Source organism: Cyprinodon tularosa, unplaced genomic scaffold (assembly GCF_016077235.1).
Source record: "Cyprinodon tularosa strain WSP-4 unplaced genomic scaffold, ASM1607723v1 ctg217, whole genome shotgun sequence".
NCBI classification, from domain to species: Eukaryota; Metazoa; Chordata; class Actinopteri; order Cyprinodontiformes; family Cyprinodontidae; genus Cyprinodon; species Cyprinodon tularosa.
The window spans coordinates 1,157,483-1,175,033 of NW_024038809.1; the positions used below are offsets into that span (position 1 = coordinate 1,157,483).

A 17,551-nucleotide genomic window follows, 5' to 3' on the forward strand; every position below is an offset into this window, starting at 1 on the left:
AATATTTGAAGTGAGAATTTCAGTTGGTAAATGAAAAGGTACCAAAGACACGATTAACTTATGAAGCAAAATAATTACTTTAAATTTAAGGAAAGATAAATATAATTTGACTTTCAGTTTGCACACTAGCTATGAACAGCTCATGAATTACACTCCCTACCAGCTGGTGGCGGTAATGCGCACCTCACATTATATTTCCCCAAAGGCCGTTTACTTCCAGCAGACGAAGAAGAATCTGCTAATCAGCCGAAGCAGCGTCGTGACGTTATGTTGTGCAAGGACACAGTCCGGGACATTGGCTAAAGTTACCTGGATCTGGTTAGCGAACTTCCAGCCGCCTCACCGCCCCGCTGCCGCTCTTGTCTCCGGGCGAACAGACGGATGTGAGCCGCTGTCCGGTGGAGGAGGAAGCAGAGCAGGAGGTCAGTTAGCCGGCCGGACACCCCGCTGCTTCCTTAGCTTAGCGCCAAGCTAGCTGTCATTGACCGTGTCTGTGGGTTACTCTGCACAGCAGTGGGCTTACTGTGTTTCCACGCACCCCAAAAATAATCAACCAGATCTCCATACGTGAGGGAAACCATCTGTAACGGTTTGACCCGCAGCGGTCATCATGTAAAGGTGTCATGGCATCAAGTAGCTCTGTTTCCCTTTGACTAGCTGCATTAAGGCTGTAGAGACATGGCTGCATTAATGTCCTGTAGTTTTCAGTTTCATTTCCTTCTTAACTCATCATGTTTTAAGACTTTCAAAGGTTGAAAGCTGATGGATGTCTGTAGTTTGGATGCTGTCAATTATTGGTGATCAATTCAGTCCAGAAATATTCACACTCCTTCCACCATCAGGTATTACTTTAACCAACAGTTTACTTCTGAACCCCAGTGGGCCTCAGCAGATGCCCGCTCACACTGAGCCTGGTTCTAATGGAGGTTTCTTCCTGTTAAAAGGGAGTTTTTCCTCCCCACTGTCGCTACAAGCATGCTTAGCGTGAGTGGAAGTGATATTAAAGCGGCTCATCATCAATGAAAATAAGTCTAAGCTGATTAACATGATGATGAGGGTTAGGATTATGTATAGAAATGTTTTCCTATTGATTTTATATACTGTATATATATCCATGCACCTTTTATTTCCTTTGGCACATTATTCTTCTTTGACTGTGAGTTCAATAAAGTCAATCAATCAATAATTAAGAATATATCCAGGCTGAAATGGATTGATGTTTATTAAATGGTTGTCAGTTTATTTAAGTTATTGTTAAAAGGATTATTAATGTGTATTTTATGTAAACATGTAGGCAGATAGATTGTGAACAAATGTTGCCTTTAAAGGTAAAGTCCGGTCATATTCAAAATTCAAATGTATTAATTACAGACTCTATCTGTAATGATTGCATGTAAAAGCATTGGATCGAGTAAACAGCATGATGTAGCTATTTACAATGCATTAAAAGAGAGATGCACCTGTAGAAACGATCAGTTTGATGCTGATTTTCAATAAACCGTTGTTAGGGGAGATATCTGATATTAACGGATATTATAAGCTTTATACATCCCTTCCCTTGTGGCATAAATAAATTACCACAGTTCTGACATTGAGTCTCTGTTTCAGGAGAACACCCACAATCCTTTGCTACATGACTATAACTGTCACATGACCAATCAATCTGCTCCTCTACAACTAAAAACACAAACTGGATGGTTGCTGATTGTTGGCCCAGTTCTGCTTATCTTATCGATATGATATGTTTGAAAATGACTAACATTGCTATTAATCCCAATATGTTACGCATTCTTATTTAAATGTCTAATATTTTTAATATTAGACTTAAAAATATTTATTACTTGTTTTCTCATTTTAGTTATTAAGTAAAAGCATAAAATTAACTTTATCAGTGATTTTACAAAAGAAGACGTCCTGTTCACCTTCTGACTGCTGGAGCTGCTGTACCCAAAATGAAAATAAGGATCAATATTTTCATTTTGCACCGATGTGATTTAATCTGTCATCATTTAATCAATACAGCGAAATTGTATCTATGCTTCTTTTTCTATGTCTGCTTCTGTCTCCTTGAACCCCAGTGGGCCTCAGCAGATTGCCGCTCACACTGAGCCTGGTTCTGCTGGAGGTTTCTTCACCTTAAAAGGGAGTTATATTATATTATTGGATGATCTGGTTGAATTGTCTCTATAAAGTGCATTGAAATGATATGATGTGAATTTGCGCTATAGAAGTAAACTGAAGGAGATGGGTTAAATTCGGAGGTAAATTTCTCCAATGTGAGATCAATAAAGTCCAATAATTATTTTTTTGCACATTTAACGCACTTTCTCTGTTGCCGCTCTAAAAATGTGGGACGACCTTCCAGTGCGGATTAAAAAGTCAATCTCTCTGTCTGATTTTAAATCGTTTCTAAAAACTCATTGTTTTGCCTCGGCTCTCAAAACTATGTTAATTTTGGCCTTTGATCAATTATTTTAAATTATTTTGTATTTAATTCCAGGTTTTATTGATATTTTTCCCCCTAGTTTTTAAATTCTGCTAGTTTTGATTTTTATTTTGTAAGTTTTTTATGTTTTTATGTCTTGTAATGATTTTTTCCTGTTTCGCTGTGCAGCACTTTGGTCCTTTGAGAAATTTTAAAGTGCTTTATGAATAAATTTGGATTGGATTGCACTAATAGAAACACAGAGCATCTGTCTGCATCTGTCTGCTGCGCATCTTTAAAGATTGAGGAACAGGAGGTGCATGTTGGTTTGTATTTTGTTTACTCAAGAACAGCACAGAGTGTCTCCTCTGTGTGTGCAGTCCTTCCTGTGCCTTTATCTGAATTCAGATTAAACTGTTGGGATAAAATAAGAATATATTTACAGTATTAAATACAAAAGTGTCTAAAGGCCGGATGATTTATTTTTCTTCCCCCAGTGTACGGCTTTTGAAAGCAGCTCTGCCCCGCAGTCGCCCATTTCACTAAAATAACAATTCAAGCCACAAAAGAACATTATGTGAGGAAATAGTTTCTATTGAATTATTAAAATATGCCTTTCTGTCCATAAATGAGGAAGACATGACAGTTGAATCACGAATTATGTAAATTTTTTCCTGTTAAAATGTTTCTTTTTTGGGTAAATTCTAAAAAGAACAAACAGTGCTGTGGAAATGTGACTCTTTTCTTGTTGCTTTCAGGGGTTTTGGATCCAGACGGCCTGGCAGTTCACTCTGGGTGATGTTCGGCTGGTGAACCCCCCCCTCCCCAGATGGCTGTGAGCAGAGGAGGCGTCTCCTTCTGGATGGGTTGCTACTGCAGCCAGAGCCGAAGGAAAGCTGTACAGAAATGGAGCCGAAGTCTCAGTCAGGTGAGCCGCTGGATTTAAATCTGCTGCGTCTGTTTCTGTTAAAAACTAGCGTGAACATCAGTGGGAGCTATACGCAGGGTTCCATTATTGTTCATGTACATTTCAACTTTGAAATAGAGCTGAAACATTTTGCAAAAAATAAAAATTGTGATTATTGTAAACCAATATTGTGATCACGCCTGCCGACGGGGGGGTAAATTGTCCCAGGACAGAGAGGGACCAAAATAGACACTCTGTCCGTTACAAATACAGGCAGAAGTTATTTTTCTGAAAATATTGTGATAAAAATATTTAATATTGGAGTAACTAAATATATAGATATATCTGTTTTAGCTATATGTAATGTTTTCTTTAAATAAGTGGCCATTAGAACTCCCCCCACCACAACAGGACAACGGCGGGCTGCAGCTTTTAAGTTCGTTTCGCTGCAAAGGATGTCAGGTTTTCAGAAGTCCGTTGCACAGGGAAAAAAAAAAAAGGGAAAAATGGAAGATGACACCAAAGGCTGGAGGGATTTTAGGAGTAAATATAAAAAATAAAGTGAGGATGAGTTAGGAACAGGTCCAGTGATGGAATTGAAGAAGAATGATGTCCATCCAGATCCAGGTAAGGAGCAATGTGTCTAGCAAAGCTGTCAGCTGCACTGATTGTGATTGCAGTCTTGGTTCCATCTTCCTTTGCACTAACCCAAAGCTCACCCCAAACTTTCAGATTTTTGAAATCTTGCTCAGGGTTCAATGCTGCAGGACATTTGCTTACTTCTGGTTGCATGCATGGATCTGTGTGCTAGCTGCAACTTTCTACCTTTCTATGTAGCCACAAACCCACTCAATAAGAGTTTTACCACCACCTCGACCTCTGAAGGGGGAAATTTAGGGTCTTACTCTTGTTAAATTTAGTGTATTTATAATTTAGGGCCTCTTCGATTTGAAAATCGTTTTTTTTGTTATATTGCAAATATATTGCAGTTGCAATTAATTGACCAGCCCTAATATAAATCTGTTAATAATTAAAGGGGAACGCCATATTTTTTTTTATTTTCCGTTATTCCATCATGTTCTACTCACCCATATGAGTTTAGTGTCATTCGGAGCCGTTCTGAAGATATTCCGTTAGGTTATATCCAAGTAACGTCTTCCTATGGGCAACGACTTGAAGGCACAAACTAAACTGTTCATCATTTATTCTTTATGGTACGCCAGCATTCAGAACATGGAGGTCAATCACTGCCCCCCACACATCCGCCGTTAGATTTTCTATATTTATATCTTTTAAAAACAAAGCTGAGTGTGTAACTTTTAAGCAGAGTGTGCACGAGGAGAAATGGACTCGTGCACGCGCTCACACGCGTTTAACAGGTGTTCCCTCTGGTGCAGGGTTGTGCATGCGCTTGCAGAGGGCAGGTCTTTTCAAAATTTTCCAGTCAATTTGACCATCCAAGTTTCTTCTTGAAGAAACTGTTTCTTCTGGCCAGAAAAAACACGGAAAAAATTGCCAGCCTGAAGAAAATTCAACCCTTCACAGTTTAGTTTTTTTTTCCTGAAACATCCTAAAATGACAAACTAGACATTGATCTAATGGGGATTTCCTCCTTCAGCACCTTTAATGAACCATTGGTTCCTCTTTAAAAGAGCAGGCAGAAGGTTGGGAGTTTATCTCAGGTCTGGTGTTTTGCCTTTGAAAGACTTTGTCAAAGAAATGATGCCTTAATGGCGTTTAATGTTAATTGTTCTCTGCTCCCTTTTAGGTTTTTCACCTGCAGTACCAGACATGTTCGCTGAGCGGTGCGGCTTGGGCCCTGGCGCCCCCTAACAGCCTGAGATATCAGAGGATGAGACAACCGCTGCTGTCCCACCCACTCCACCATGCTAGCCAGCAGACGGAGAGTTGCTATGAGGAGGACTGGGAGGAGTCGCGCAGCGTGTGCGTACTGGTGCCCCAGGAGAAGTTGAACAACATGCAGGCGCTGCTGAAGCTTCCTGCATTCAGCCACAGCAGTGACTCTGAGCTTTCCTTTCAACTGACGACGGTGGATGGCAGCAGAGAGGACGACATCAGCATCGAGAGCCTGCAGAGGAGGCGAGCCGATGGTCTGAGGAGAGAACATGGCTGCTTCAGGAGCATGTTTGAAACGGAGGACTGTCCTTTGCCCTTCATGCGCGGCTCTAGGTTCTATTGCTTTCATTGTCCCAACACGAACCTTGGAATGGGCGAAGTGCTGAAATCCTGGCAGAACTACGGACTGGACAAGAGGAGCTCTGAAATGGGTCAGATGGGTGAAGGAGACGGAGAAGAAGAGGAGAAATTGGGCTTGATGTATGAAAGACTGAGGCTAGAGGTAGGCTGGACTCCAACTTAGCTTCACAATAACCACTGAGATTAGCGGGTCGACCCGCTAAGAATCAGCTTCTGGCTCTCTTCCTAATGCCTAAAGAAACCCCATCATGCTGGGTTAGCTTTGATGATGTCAATCAGGAAAGTAAACAATGGAGAGCAGCATGTAATGAAGCCGGGGCATAGTCAGTGTGCTTTATTGTTTTCCCCTTTTCTCCATATGAATCTCTCACCAGAGCTGCTCCATGTTTATCAAATGTTGTTTCGGCTTGTTAGATCAGACGTGACTGACGCCATGTTGGGAGGTTCGTTCTTTGTGCTCAAGGATATCATGTAAATCAGCAGGTCAACCCATGTCTGGTGTTCCCGCCGTGCCGATCGGTGTCTAGCGGTTTGATTCTTACCCGGGTCGTGTAGCGAGTCGTTTGATGGTCAGTGAGCCGTTCCTGCTGCCACTAAAAGCTGGTTGTTTCTGGGTTTAAACCTGTTTGGATCCTAATCCCCACCGTCTCCATAAAGTCACTGCTTTTAACACCAGTAAACCTATAGACACTAACATGTTATAGCATGATCATATCTGAAGAATGATTCACTCTCCTTTCTGTGAACACGGGGACAAAAAAAGCTGCTTTCTTTATCAGCGTTCAGCCAATCAGCAATCCCAGGACTGATCAAACCGATGACAATACATGTCGTGATAGAAGCGTGTCTTTTGTAATACATTAATAGAAAGATCTATAATTTCACTGAACTCTGATCAAGAACCCCGTGGCATTCTGGGGGATGTAGGCAGATGAAAGGATCTCAACACGGGTTCGGTATCATTTGAACTTGAACGATTCCAGTTTCGATTGCTTGTTTTGACTCCATTTCCGATTCTTTTAAGAAGAAGAATCATAAGTTTATTGTTATAAACGAGCTGCTTTACCAGACGTCTGTCTGAATATGATGGATGTCGATGAAATTTAATTTAACATTGACGTTTTTGTGAACATTACTATAAATGATTACATAATTATTTTCAACCAGTATATAAATATTCAATTGAGTTTATTTATTTAGCACCAATTCACAACACATATCATCTCAAGGTGCTTTCCAGTTCACCAGATTATCCAGTCAGATTGATTCAAAGTTTTCTATCTAAGGAAAACCAGCTGATTGCATCGACTCATTGACTCTTCAGCAATCCCTCACATTAAGCATGCTTGTAGCGACAGTGGAGAGGAAAAACTCCCTTTGAACAGGAAGAAACCTCCAGCAGAACCAGGCTCAGTGTGAGCGGCCATCTGCTGAGGCCGACTGGGGTTCAAGGAGACAGAAGCAGACATAGAAAAAGAAGCATAGATACTAGGGATGCACGATATTGGGATTTTGGCCGATATCCGATATGCCGATATTTTAAAACTCATGTAGCCGATAACCGATATCGATACTGATGTTAAAGCTGGACAAAAATAAGCAATCATTGAAAATAGCAGTTTTGTTATCCATTTCTGACACTTTGAAAAATAATATACTGAAATATATTTTCATATGCTGATATCAAATAGATTTTTAAAAAACGCGGTATCGATCTATTTTACTTTCAAAATCTCGTGAAATTTCATCGTTCTGTTACGAACTCTCGTGATATTTTGCAAATTCTTGTGATATTTTGTTAGTAAAATAGATCGATACCGTGTCAATATATCAACATATAAAAATATGGCAACATTTCGTAGCATAACGATGACATATAGCAATATTTCATTAGTAAAAGAGATTGATATGGTGTTTTTAAATGGCAGTATATCAGCATATGAAGATATTGGGATATTTTAATGGATCAATATTTTTTCCCTCGTCTTTAGAAGTTTTTAAGTCTGTAAAAAAGAAGTTTTTGAGGAAGAAGAAGAAGTAGTATTTTATTTTTTTTTAGACTTTAGAAACTCAGAAGCTGATCAAATATCGGGTTAAATATCGGTGGGGTGGCCGATGTCCGATATTCAGTTTTAAGGCCGATACCGATAGGGGGCCGATTATATCGTGCATCCCTAATATATACAAAAGGCAACTGTCAACCAGCTCCCCAGGCGGCCCCGTCCAGGAAACACACAGCCAGGCAGACGAGCTCCGAGCCAGCTCCCATGTCAGAGGATGAAGAGAGCACATCCAGTTAGTCACAGTCAGAGAAACAGGACTACACTGGAAAACAGGCCAAGCTCCAACATCTAGAAACAAAGGTGTTGATGGCAGCAGCACAGCTGATATTTCTCTCCAGGATGGAGTCACAGCCAAACAGGAACAGACCAGATGAAGCTACTATGAGAAAAAGCAGAGAGAGCAGAACGTTAGAGATTGAACTAACAGATTCTGCAGAGTGGGAGAATAGAGATAGAATGAAGCAGAATGATGAAAAAGGGGTCCCTATGTCCTCCAGCAGTCTAAGCCTATAGCAGCAGAACTATAGAGAGAGCTCAGGATAACCTGAGCCACTCTAACTAGAAGCTTTATCAAAAAGGAAAGTTTTAAGCCTAGCCTTAAAAGTAGACAGGGTGTCTGCCTCACGGACTAAAACTGGTAGTTGGTTCCACAGGAGAGGAGCCTGATGACTAAAAGATCTGCCTCCCATTCTACTTTTAGAGATTCTAGGAACCACTAGTAAACCTGTAGATTGAGAGCGAAGTGCTCTGTTAGGAACATAAGGAACAATCAGATCTCTGATATCAGATGGAGCTTGGCCATTTAAGGCTTTATATGTGAGAAGGAGGATTTTAAATTCTATTCTGGGTTTAACAGGAAGCCAATGAAGAGAAGCCAGGATAGGAGAGATATGATCTCTCTTTTTAATTTTCATCAGAACTCTGGCTGCAGCATTTTGGATCAGCTGAAGGCTTTTAACTACAGTTTGTGGACTTCCTGATAGTAAAGAATTACAATAGTCCAGCCTTGAAGTAACAAATGCATGGACTAGTTTCTCAGCATCACCCCTGGACAGGAGATTGCTCATGTTCCTCAGATGAAAGAAGGAAATTCTAGAAACCTCGTTGATACGATATGAAATGATGGGTCCTGATCAAAAACAACACACAGATATTTTACTTTATTATCTAAAATCGGCGTAAAACCTATAAACTCTAATAGAATCTAATGAATTTTATTCCACATGGAGCTTTTTTGTTTAAAACCTCATTAAAACACATTTACATACAGTAAATGTCCAAAAGTTTAGACAAACCTTCTCATTCAAAGAGCTTGACTATGAAGATTATAGATTCACACTGAAGGCATCAAAACTATGAATTAAAACGTGGAATTATATACTTAACAAAAAAGTGTGAAACAGCTGAAAATATGACTTATATTCTAGGTTCTTTGAAGTAGCCACTTTTAGCTTTGATTACTGCTTTGCTCACTTTAATTGATGCTTGATGCCATAGAAGAAGAACTAGTCCATCTAGTTAGCTGCTATAAAGGGTCTCCTCAAAACTATAATCACACATCGTTCTACTCATCCACCCACCTTCCTCTTTTTTAATGGTAGCAGGTGATGCATTAGCCTGTTGCTAAGAATCACATTTCTTTTTTTGCAGCTTCCAAGCTTCTTTATGACGAACCATGACTACACCATGTATTCAAACGACGTGGAGTTCATCAACGGACTGATGAACATGAAAACCAGGTGACGCCTCGTTTCAGGCTTCATATTCTGGGGGCGGGGCTCTCTGAACAGCTGTGGTGCGTCTGTCTCTCTGTGTTCATGCAGAGGTCTTCTGGTGTACCGGCTCACGCTCTCCCTGTGGCGCTTCCTGGCCCTGTGTTACTACGCTGAGGCTCGCCTGGACGTGCTGAAGCTCACCAAGCACATGGAGGACGGAACCATCAAGGCTCGCTGGAGGATCAAGGGCCTTCCCTTTCACTCCCTTCTGCTGCGCTTCTACCGGAAAGACAAATCCCACCTGTACAGGTGACCTACCGCTGCTCCAGAATATTCACTATTTGACTCCTTCTGTTTTTAAGGTTTCTGTTTTTAGAGATGTTTCACTAATTTGATTTAGAATCTCAAAGGACTGTTTGAAAGCAACATTGTCTGGCTGTAATATTCCAGGGGCCCACATGAAACCTCTGCTTTCCATTCAGACACTTATGGGCCTTTCAGACAGGCTGCGACGACCGCACTGCTGCGCTGTGAAACCCATTCTTTTCAATGGCTTGCGCCGCGCCAGGGCGGTTTATCGCTGCGTCGAGCAAAGCGCAGCGCACCGCTTCGCGAGCTCGCGCGCAGGCCAGGTCAAAGTTAAACTGTGTTGAACTTTGACCGCGGCGCGCCGTGACGAATGCACGCGTGGCCAATAGAAACCATTGGCTGGAAAGACCAGGAAGCAAAATGGAGGAAAAGCTTATAAAACGTGTGTGTCTGAATTCCCCGAACTATATGACACAAGTTTGCAATTTCTTTCACAAGCGGGAACTCCCCAAGCTGCTCTCTGGACCTGAGTGTTTCGTGCACCCACAGCCTCTTCTTTCTTGCTGCTCTTTTTCTTCGAACTAGCAGGGCTAGTGCTAGCGCTTGCTTCTTAGCACGGGTCAGATACATATTTGCTGCTGACCAAAAGCTGGAACAACAAATAAATGACTAGACCCGGCAACCCAGCCGGCGCAGCGCAAATGCGCTGAACCCCGCGGCCAGCGCAGCGCAAATCGCTTCCTATCTGAAAGGCCCATAAGGCTACGTTCACACCGCAGCCTGATGTGACCCAAATCCAAGAAACACGTATATTAACAATTACAAATTCATTCTAAACAATTTAATTTCTTAATGTCCATGGATCGTAATTTTTGTGTGTTTTCGTCTCGTCATCGTCACGGGAAAAAGGGCCTTTGACGAAATTAACACTGGTTCTGAGTTGAAGCCCCACTCCCACGGACCAACATTCTGGGTCCCTGACCCTTAACCGCTGTTCCAGTCTCCAGGATTGAGTTAACAGGCGAACCAGGACTCTACAGAAACGGCTCTGTAGGGGTAGTGTGTCCCAATGCGATATTAATATCCTGCCATTGTATGGGGTTAAGGGATTTGCTCAGGAACACAGAGTGGCAGGATCTAACCGGATACTTGCAACCTGCTCAGAGCACAAGCGCACTACTCTAACCACTAGGCCAACACTCCTCCTTATAAATGCAGAGAGTTAATTTCATTGCTCTGTACTTGTGAGAGGTAACAGAGCTGTCAAGTAACGAAGTACAAATACTTCGTTACTGTACTGAAGTACACGTTTAGTACATTACTTATTTTTCCTCCTAATTCTGACTGATTTTTTTATATTTATATTTTTTTTAAACAAAGCGGCGCGTGTATGACATCATCAGCGTGCCGGACTGTAGTCGTAACCGGCAGCCCGTGCCACAGGCGGCTACGCTCTACCCCTTCTATTCATTCTAGCTAATCTGAATCGTTCATTTGGAGAGCGAGATCATCTGTGGTAGCAGCACTAGACATCTTCCAGGCATGAGAGGAAAACTAGCAGCAGTTCAGCGGACAGGAAGAATGAACGGTAGCCGACGCACGCTGATGATGTCATACACACGCCGCGGATGTCTGGGGGACAGTGATTGGCCTCCATGTTCTGAATGCTGGCGTACCATAAAGAATAAATGATGAACAGTTTAGTTTGTGCCTTCAAGTCGTTGCTCATAGGAAGACGTTACTTGGATATAACCTAACGGAATATCTTCAGAACGGCTCCAAATGACACTAAACTCATATGAGTGAGTAGACCATGATGGAATAACGGAAAATCAAGGGCCCAATGTAAAAAAAAAAAATTGTGTTCCCCTTTAATATCTGATATCGGTCTGATATTAGCCAAAAAACTAAAATTGGATTATATCTAAATGCATCCAAAATGTTGGCTTGTGATAGAAACTCTCTGATTCTGTTTAATATGAAATAATTAGTCAAATATGCTGTGATTCATGCTAATATGGGTCAATTCTCAGAGCTGTAATATCTAAGGGAAGACGCCCCTACCTTGAATGACTTTCATGGTTGGCTAAGCTGTGAAAACCAACCTGGAAGTCTTTCATCATCAGGATGCATCAGGCGTTCCCCTCTCAGAAAATATCGTCTTTTAAATAACCACTTGGATTCTGACTCTGACGTACAAATGTTTTTTCTTTTGGTAATCGTGGTGATCAACCTCTGGTAGAGAGCGGATTTTCATGTTTTAAAGATGTTTCTAATCTCACTTATTCTCACTATCGTCTCTTCTAGGTCATATGACGCATTTTCAACATTTTACATCGGACACGATGGACTCATTCATTGTCACAAAGTTGAAAAGGTACGAGTGTTGATGTCCCGTCACAACTTTAGCATAAGGTGAAGGAATTACATTAGGAAGTCACTGATCTTATAACCTTTACACATTTATGGGAAAAGCACTGAAACCAACCACTCACAATAATCCTGGATTACTGAGCTAACCTAAAATGTTTTATAACCTCTACAAGCGAAATGATACCTGATCTGTTTAAGGTTTCAATGCTTATGAAATTACACCAAAAAAGTATCTGATCCATCACCACATGACGTCCGTATTTTCTGGACTATAGAGCGCACCTCACTGTAAGCCGCACCAATTGAATAAAAAAAAAAAAAAAACTGGAACATATTTATACAATCCGCTAAGGAAGAGGATTAGAGACACTGAGAAAATAAAAAAAAAGTTAACAGATTTTTAAACATTTATTTCAGTTTGATATGGGAAAAAAGTCAGAATTCTGACTTTAATCTCAGAATTGTGGATCTTATTGTAGATGGACACCATGAAGGCAGAGATGCGGGAGCACTTAGCTTCACTGACCTAGATGGGAGTGGTTTGGGAGGGCTTGTAACACATTGGTGGAAAATTGGAAAATTAGGCAACTTTTTACGTGCCCGAGGGGTCCCCGGTGATGCTATTTCATTAATGGAAGAGCAGAACGTTATTAAAACAAGAGAGCTAGTCTCTAAAACAGACATGGCCAAGGCTTGATGCTAACATGTTTGTTAGCTGTCAGAATTCTGTCTGTATTCCGAGGTTAAAGTCTGAATTCCGAGGTTTAAGTCTGAATTCTGGGATTAAAGTCTGAATTCCGAGGTTAAAGTCTGAATTCCGAGGTTTAAGTCTGAATTCTGGGGTTAAAGTCTGAATTCTGGGGTTAAAGTCTGAATTCTGGGGTTAAAGTCTGAATTCTGGGGTTAAAGTCTGAATTCCGGGGTGAAAGTCTGAATTCTGGGGTGAAAGTCTGAATTCCGGGGTTAAAGTCTGAATTCCGAGGTTTAAGTCTGAATTCTGGGGTTAAAGTCTGAATTCCGGGGTGAAAGTCTGAATTCTGGGTTTAAAGTCTGAATTCCGGGGTGAAAGTCTGAATTCTGGGTTTAAAGTCTGAATTCTGGGTTTAAAGTCTGAATTCTGGGGTGAAAGTCTGAATTCTTGGGTGAAAGTCTGAATTCTGGGGTGAAAGTCTGAATTCCGGGGTGAAGGTCTGAATTCCGGGGTGAAGGTCTGAATTCCGGGGTGAAGGTCTGAATTCCGGGCTGAAGGTCTGAATTCCGGGCTGAAGGTCTGAATTCCGGGCTGAAGGTCTGAATTCCGAGGTCAAAGTCTGAATTCCGGGATCAAAGTCTGAATTCCGGGATCAAAGTCTGAATTCCGGGATCAAAGTCTGAATTCCGGGATCAAAGTCTGAATTCCGGGGTGAAAGTCTGAATTCCGAGGTTTAAGTCTGAATTCCGGGGTGAAAGTCTGAATTCTGGGTTTAAAGTCTGAATTCTGGGTTTAAAGTCTGAATTCCGGGGTGAAGGTCTGAATTCCGGGCTGAAGGTCTGAATTCCGGGCTGAAGGTCTGAATTCCGGGCTGAAGGTCTGAATTCCGGGGTGAAGGTCTGAATTCCGGGCTGAAGGTCTGAATTCCGGGCTGAAGGTCTGAATTCCGGGCTGAAGGTCTGAATTCCGGGGTGAAGGTCTGAATTCCGGGCTGAAGGTCTGAATTCCGGGCTGAAGGTCTGAATTCCGGGCTGAAGGTCTGAATTCCGGGCTGAAGGTCTGAATTCCGGGCTGAAGGTCTGAATTCCGGGGTGAAGGTCTGAATTCCGGGGTGAAGGTCTGAATTCCGGGGTGAAGGTCTGAATTCCGGGATCAAAGTCTGAATTCCGGGATCAAAGTCTGAATTCCGGGATCAAAGTCTGAATTCCGGGATCAAAGTCTGAATTCCGGGATCAAAGTCTGAATTCCGGGATCAAAGTCTGAATTCCGGGGTTAAAGTCTGAATTCCGGGATTAAAGTCTGAATTCCGGGGTGAAAGTCTGAATTCTGACTTTTTTCCCTCTTCTTATATTGAAATAAAAGTTAAAAATCAGTTAACTTTTTATTTTTTTTCCCAGTGGCCCTATTCCTCTTGTGTAATCCGCACCGGGCTGTAAGCCGCTGATATCTACTGAACGATCTCCGACCAAACCTGTAGGGGGAGCTCTACATATGGCCCCCTGAGTAGCTCCCGTTAGCTTGTTATCTCGCAGCAGTAGGAGCTTCTGCTGAAAGATGGGGCTTCTTCAGCTCTTTATTTCAGCTCTGCAGGAGTTGAGCTCCTGCATGTCATTGAATTGGGGAGATTTGTTCTCCATCATGCCTGCTCCTAGCATGTTATGCTAAATGAAAATTAGCCCCTTATTCTTTCATTTCACACTTTGACTTCCCCCTCTGGCGGTTAGGAAAAATCCACAGAAAGCTGCAGCTTCTTATAAACCGCATGGTTGAAAGTATGGGGAAAAAGTAGTGGCTTATCCATCGATTTTTCTGTCACTTTTATCCCAAGCGGAGCAGAGGATGCTGGTTCCTATCTCCAGTATTGGCTTATAGTCCAGAAAATACAGTATATACAATTAATTTGTGAAGTTAATAAAGCTCCTCAATCCATTTATGGTTCGTTCTTTGGTTTTTTCGTTTCAAAACAAAAACGAGAAAAAACAAAACAAGCATGTGGTTTTTCTGTTTTTCCGTTTTTAAAACCTAAATCGAAAAAATGAAAAATCGAATTAATAAAAAATCAACAGCGTTTGAGTTTTGTTTTGCCATCTAAATGAAAATTTAGATGAACAGTTTTGAAAACTTCGGTTTTCATTTTTTTCTTGCTTTGTGTGTGAACTTTCACGGTTGCTAAGCAACAGAGCATACGGCGGTAAAACCCGCCGAATGGTAGACCCGTTCAACTTCACAGCCAAAACACTTCCGGTCTCCTTATTTTCTTCCAGTCTTGGTAGACCGCGTCCTTGGAGGATGCAGCCTAGGATTTCAAACAGAGCCAAACGTTTCCATTTTGGTAATGCTAACTGAAAAAGTTCTTCTTGTGGATTATAATGGCGATTGGCAAGAAATTGAAGGCGTACATTACCGCCACCTACTGGCAACTAAAAAAGTTATGTGTTGGGAGTTCAGGTCTTCATTTCCGGTTCTGCCATAAGGTCCGTTGAATTAACAACAAAATAAAAGTTAGTCTTTGGTTTAACCATTGCAGTTAAAAAAAAAATCCCAAAACGTACCCTTTTTTCATTTTTGCAAATGCTGTTTTTCTAATTTAGTTTTAAAAATGGAAAAACAAAAAACCACATGCTTGTTTTGTTTTTTTAGTTTTTGTTTTGAAACGAAAAAACCAAAGAACGAACCATACACAGATTCTCCTCCAATATAACATTTTAGAAATATTTGCTCAACTGGAAGACTGTCCTGGTAATGGATTCTCCCCCTTTTGGAGAACTGGGATAGTTCCATTGAACTATGCTTAGTGTGAGGGATTGCTGAAGAGTCAATGAGTCGATGCAATCAACTGGTTTTAGATAGAAAACTCTGAATCAATCTGACTGGATGATCTGGTGAACTGGAAAGTGACCTGAGATGACATGATGTGAATTGGAGCTATAGAAATAAACTGAATTGAATTGAAAAATCAACTCACTTTATCCACCAGGCTACATAAGGAGAAATCTTTATGAGAATAAACACAGTGACAGATTAAGAATTTATATAATTTATTAAGTTTTTGTAATACAAATCTAGATGAATGAATAACTATTGGTCACAGAACTTGAAAAGTAACAACCGTGTGCAAACACTGCATTTATGCATACCAGAGAAAACCCATCAGAAAATGACATATGTAATACAGAAGTGATAATTTACTAATAGCTTTAAATGGTAAGAAAGAAAACACTTCCTTCTATCCTCAGATTCCACCAGCTGGCTTTCTTTTTCTTTCATGTCTTCTGCTCCTCCTGCATTCACCCCCCCCCCCCAGGATATCACTGGATCTGGGCCCCTTAAGGCACAATATTCACCAAAAGAAACAAAACTTTACAGTAAATTTGACCTGTCAAGTTTCTATCGAAAGAAACTGGTAGAAACAGTTTCTTCCAGATGCAAAAAAAAAAAACTATCCTGGAAAAAAAACCACCATCCCGAAGAAACCTCCATCCCTGCAGTAACGTGGTTTGAATTTGACTAATTCCAGGCGATGTTCCTGTTTCCTTCCTCTCTGCCTTCTTTCTCATGCATGTGGTTTTGAACCCAGAGCTGCATCAGATGCTCACCAGTATCGTCCAGTGAAAGGGGCTTCTGGTTCCCGTATGGGATCGCAGCCACAGTCGGTCCAGTAAACGCTTCTGTCTGTTTTCTCTGTTTCAGGTGATGCCAGCTCAGCCCCCTGTGGTTCCAAGAGTAACTTCTCTCCTAACGGGGGCTCTAGTCGCACTGGGGGTGCAGGAGCACAGACCCGCTCTCAACCTGCTCCCCCTCCTGCTGTCGTCAAGGCGAGAGAGCAAACATTGACAGCCATCGTCTCTTAGTTTAATGTGATCATGAAGGTGTCCTCTCACCCTGTACCCTCAGAGCATCTTTCTATTAAAACAAGTTGCAGCTTTTCTCTGCTTCCGCTGCTTTAACCACCGTTCGGTTTTTGGGTCCAGATGTTTCACACATGGTTGTCGGTGGTTGAAAATTTTAGCTAGCAAATAAAAAAAAAAAAAGGTAAACCGATGCAGTTTGAGCCATTTAGATCATAAAGCAATTAATAAAGCTGCAAAGCAACAGTATGTAGCAACCTCCCATTAGACCAAAGCTCTGGCCTGAGGAGGACTTGGACCTGATTCAACAGGTCTGGAATGTGTTTCAGGATTCGCAGCGACTGAAAGGCTGGTTTTGATGAGATTCCAGGTGAGCTCTGTGTGAAGCAAAGGATTTAGCAAAGAGCATCTTCACCTCATCCAGTCTAACAGGAGATAGAACAACAGGTGGGGATAAATCGATCTGGAGCTCCAAAATCAGAAAGCTGATCTAAGAAGGTTTTTCTTTCATTAAAAGAACGGTTTCAAATCCAAGTCTTGCCGTTTTAAATGTGCAACAAGTTGAAACATTCTCACAGGATAAATGTTTCTGAATATTAACCGTCATTAGAAAGCAGCCCACCCATCTCTGATTATTGTGCATCTCTACGGGTCCTGCTTTATAAAACAAATCAATGTTCTAACAGTGGCTGTGGTACAGTAGCACTCTGCTGGGATAACCAGACTCTGATATGTTCATCTCTGCATGTTCTAGAGTGAACTTTAGTGTGTTTCTCGACTGAAAGAATAAAACTGTCTGATTAACATCATTCCTGTCGTTTTGTGAAATGGCTGTCCGTGTTTTCACAAATATTCATACAGGACATAAAATGTTATTTGATTTTCTGCTAAATCTTCTAATCAAAAGATGAGTTTTTGTTTATAAAAAGATCAGTTCGGCATAAGTTTGAATCCCAGAAGCCACAGTTATCCCTCACCTGGTTAAATATTGCTCAGACATTTT

The 17,551-nt window shown here is 41.4% G+C and overlaps 1 protein-coding gene across 1 annotated transcript; it reads left to right on the plus strand.

Moving 5' to 3' along the window:
- Positions 1–221: 221 nt before the first annotated feature.
- cunh6orf136 (chromosome unknown C6orf136 homolog) lies at positions 222–17,357 on the plus strand. Its single transcript, XM_038285911.1, has 7 exons — positions 222–422; positions 3,185–3,353; positions 5,101–5,691; positions 9,263–9,351; positions 9,436–9,636; positions 11,944–12,013; positions 16,391–17,357. The coding sequence occupies exons 2-7, from the start codon at positions 3,255–3,257 to the stop codon at positions 16,532–16,534; spliced, it is 1,194 nt and encodes a 397-aa protein (XP_038141839.1). The 5' UTR covers positions 222–422; positions 3,185–3,254; the 3' UTR covers positions 16,535–17,357.
- Positions 17,358–17,551: the final 194 nt, after the last annotated feature.

Bases quoted from the DNA above. Each gene is read 5' to 3' on its own strand.
- cunh6orf136 (XM_038285911.1), top strand. From the start codon at position 3,255: ATGGCTGTGAGCAGAGGAGGCGTCTCCTTCTGGATGGGTTGCTACTGC. The intron at 9,352-9,435 runs GTGACGCCTCGT...GTGTTCATGCAG, and splicing joins CTGATGAACATGAAAACCAG to AGGTCTTCTGGTGTACCGGC. The intron at 12,014-16,390 runs GTACGAGTGTTG...TCTCTGTTTCAG, and splicing joins ATTGTCACAAAGTTGAAAAG to GTGATGCCAGCTCAGCCCCC.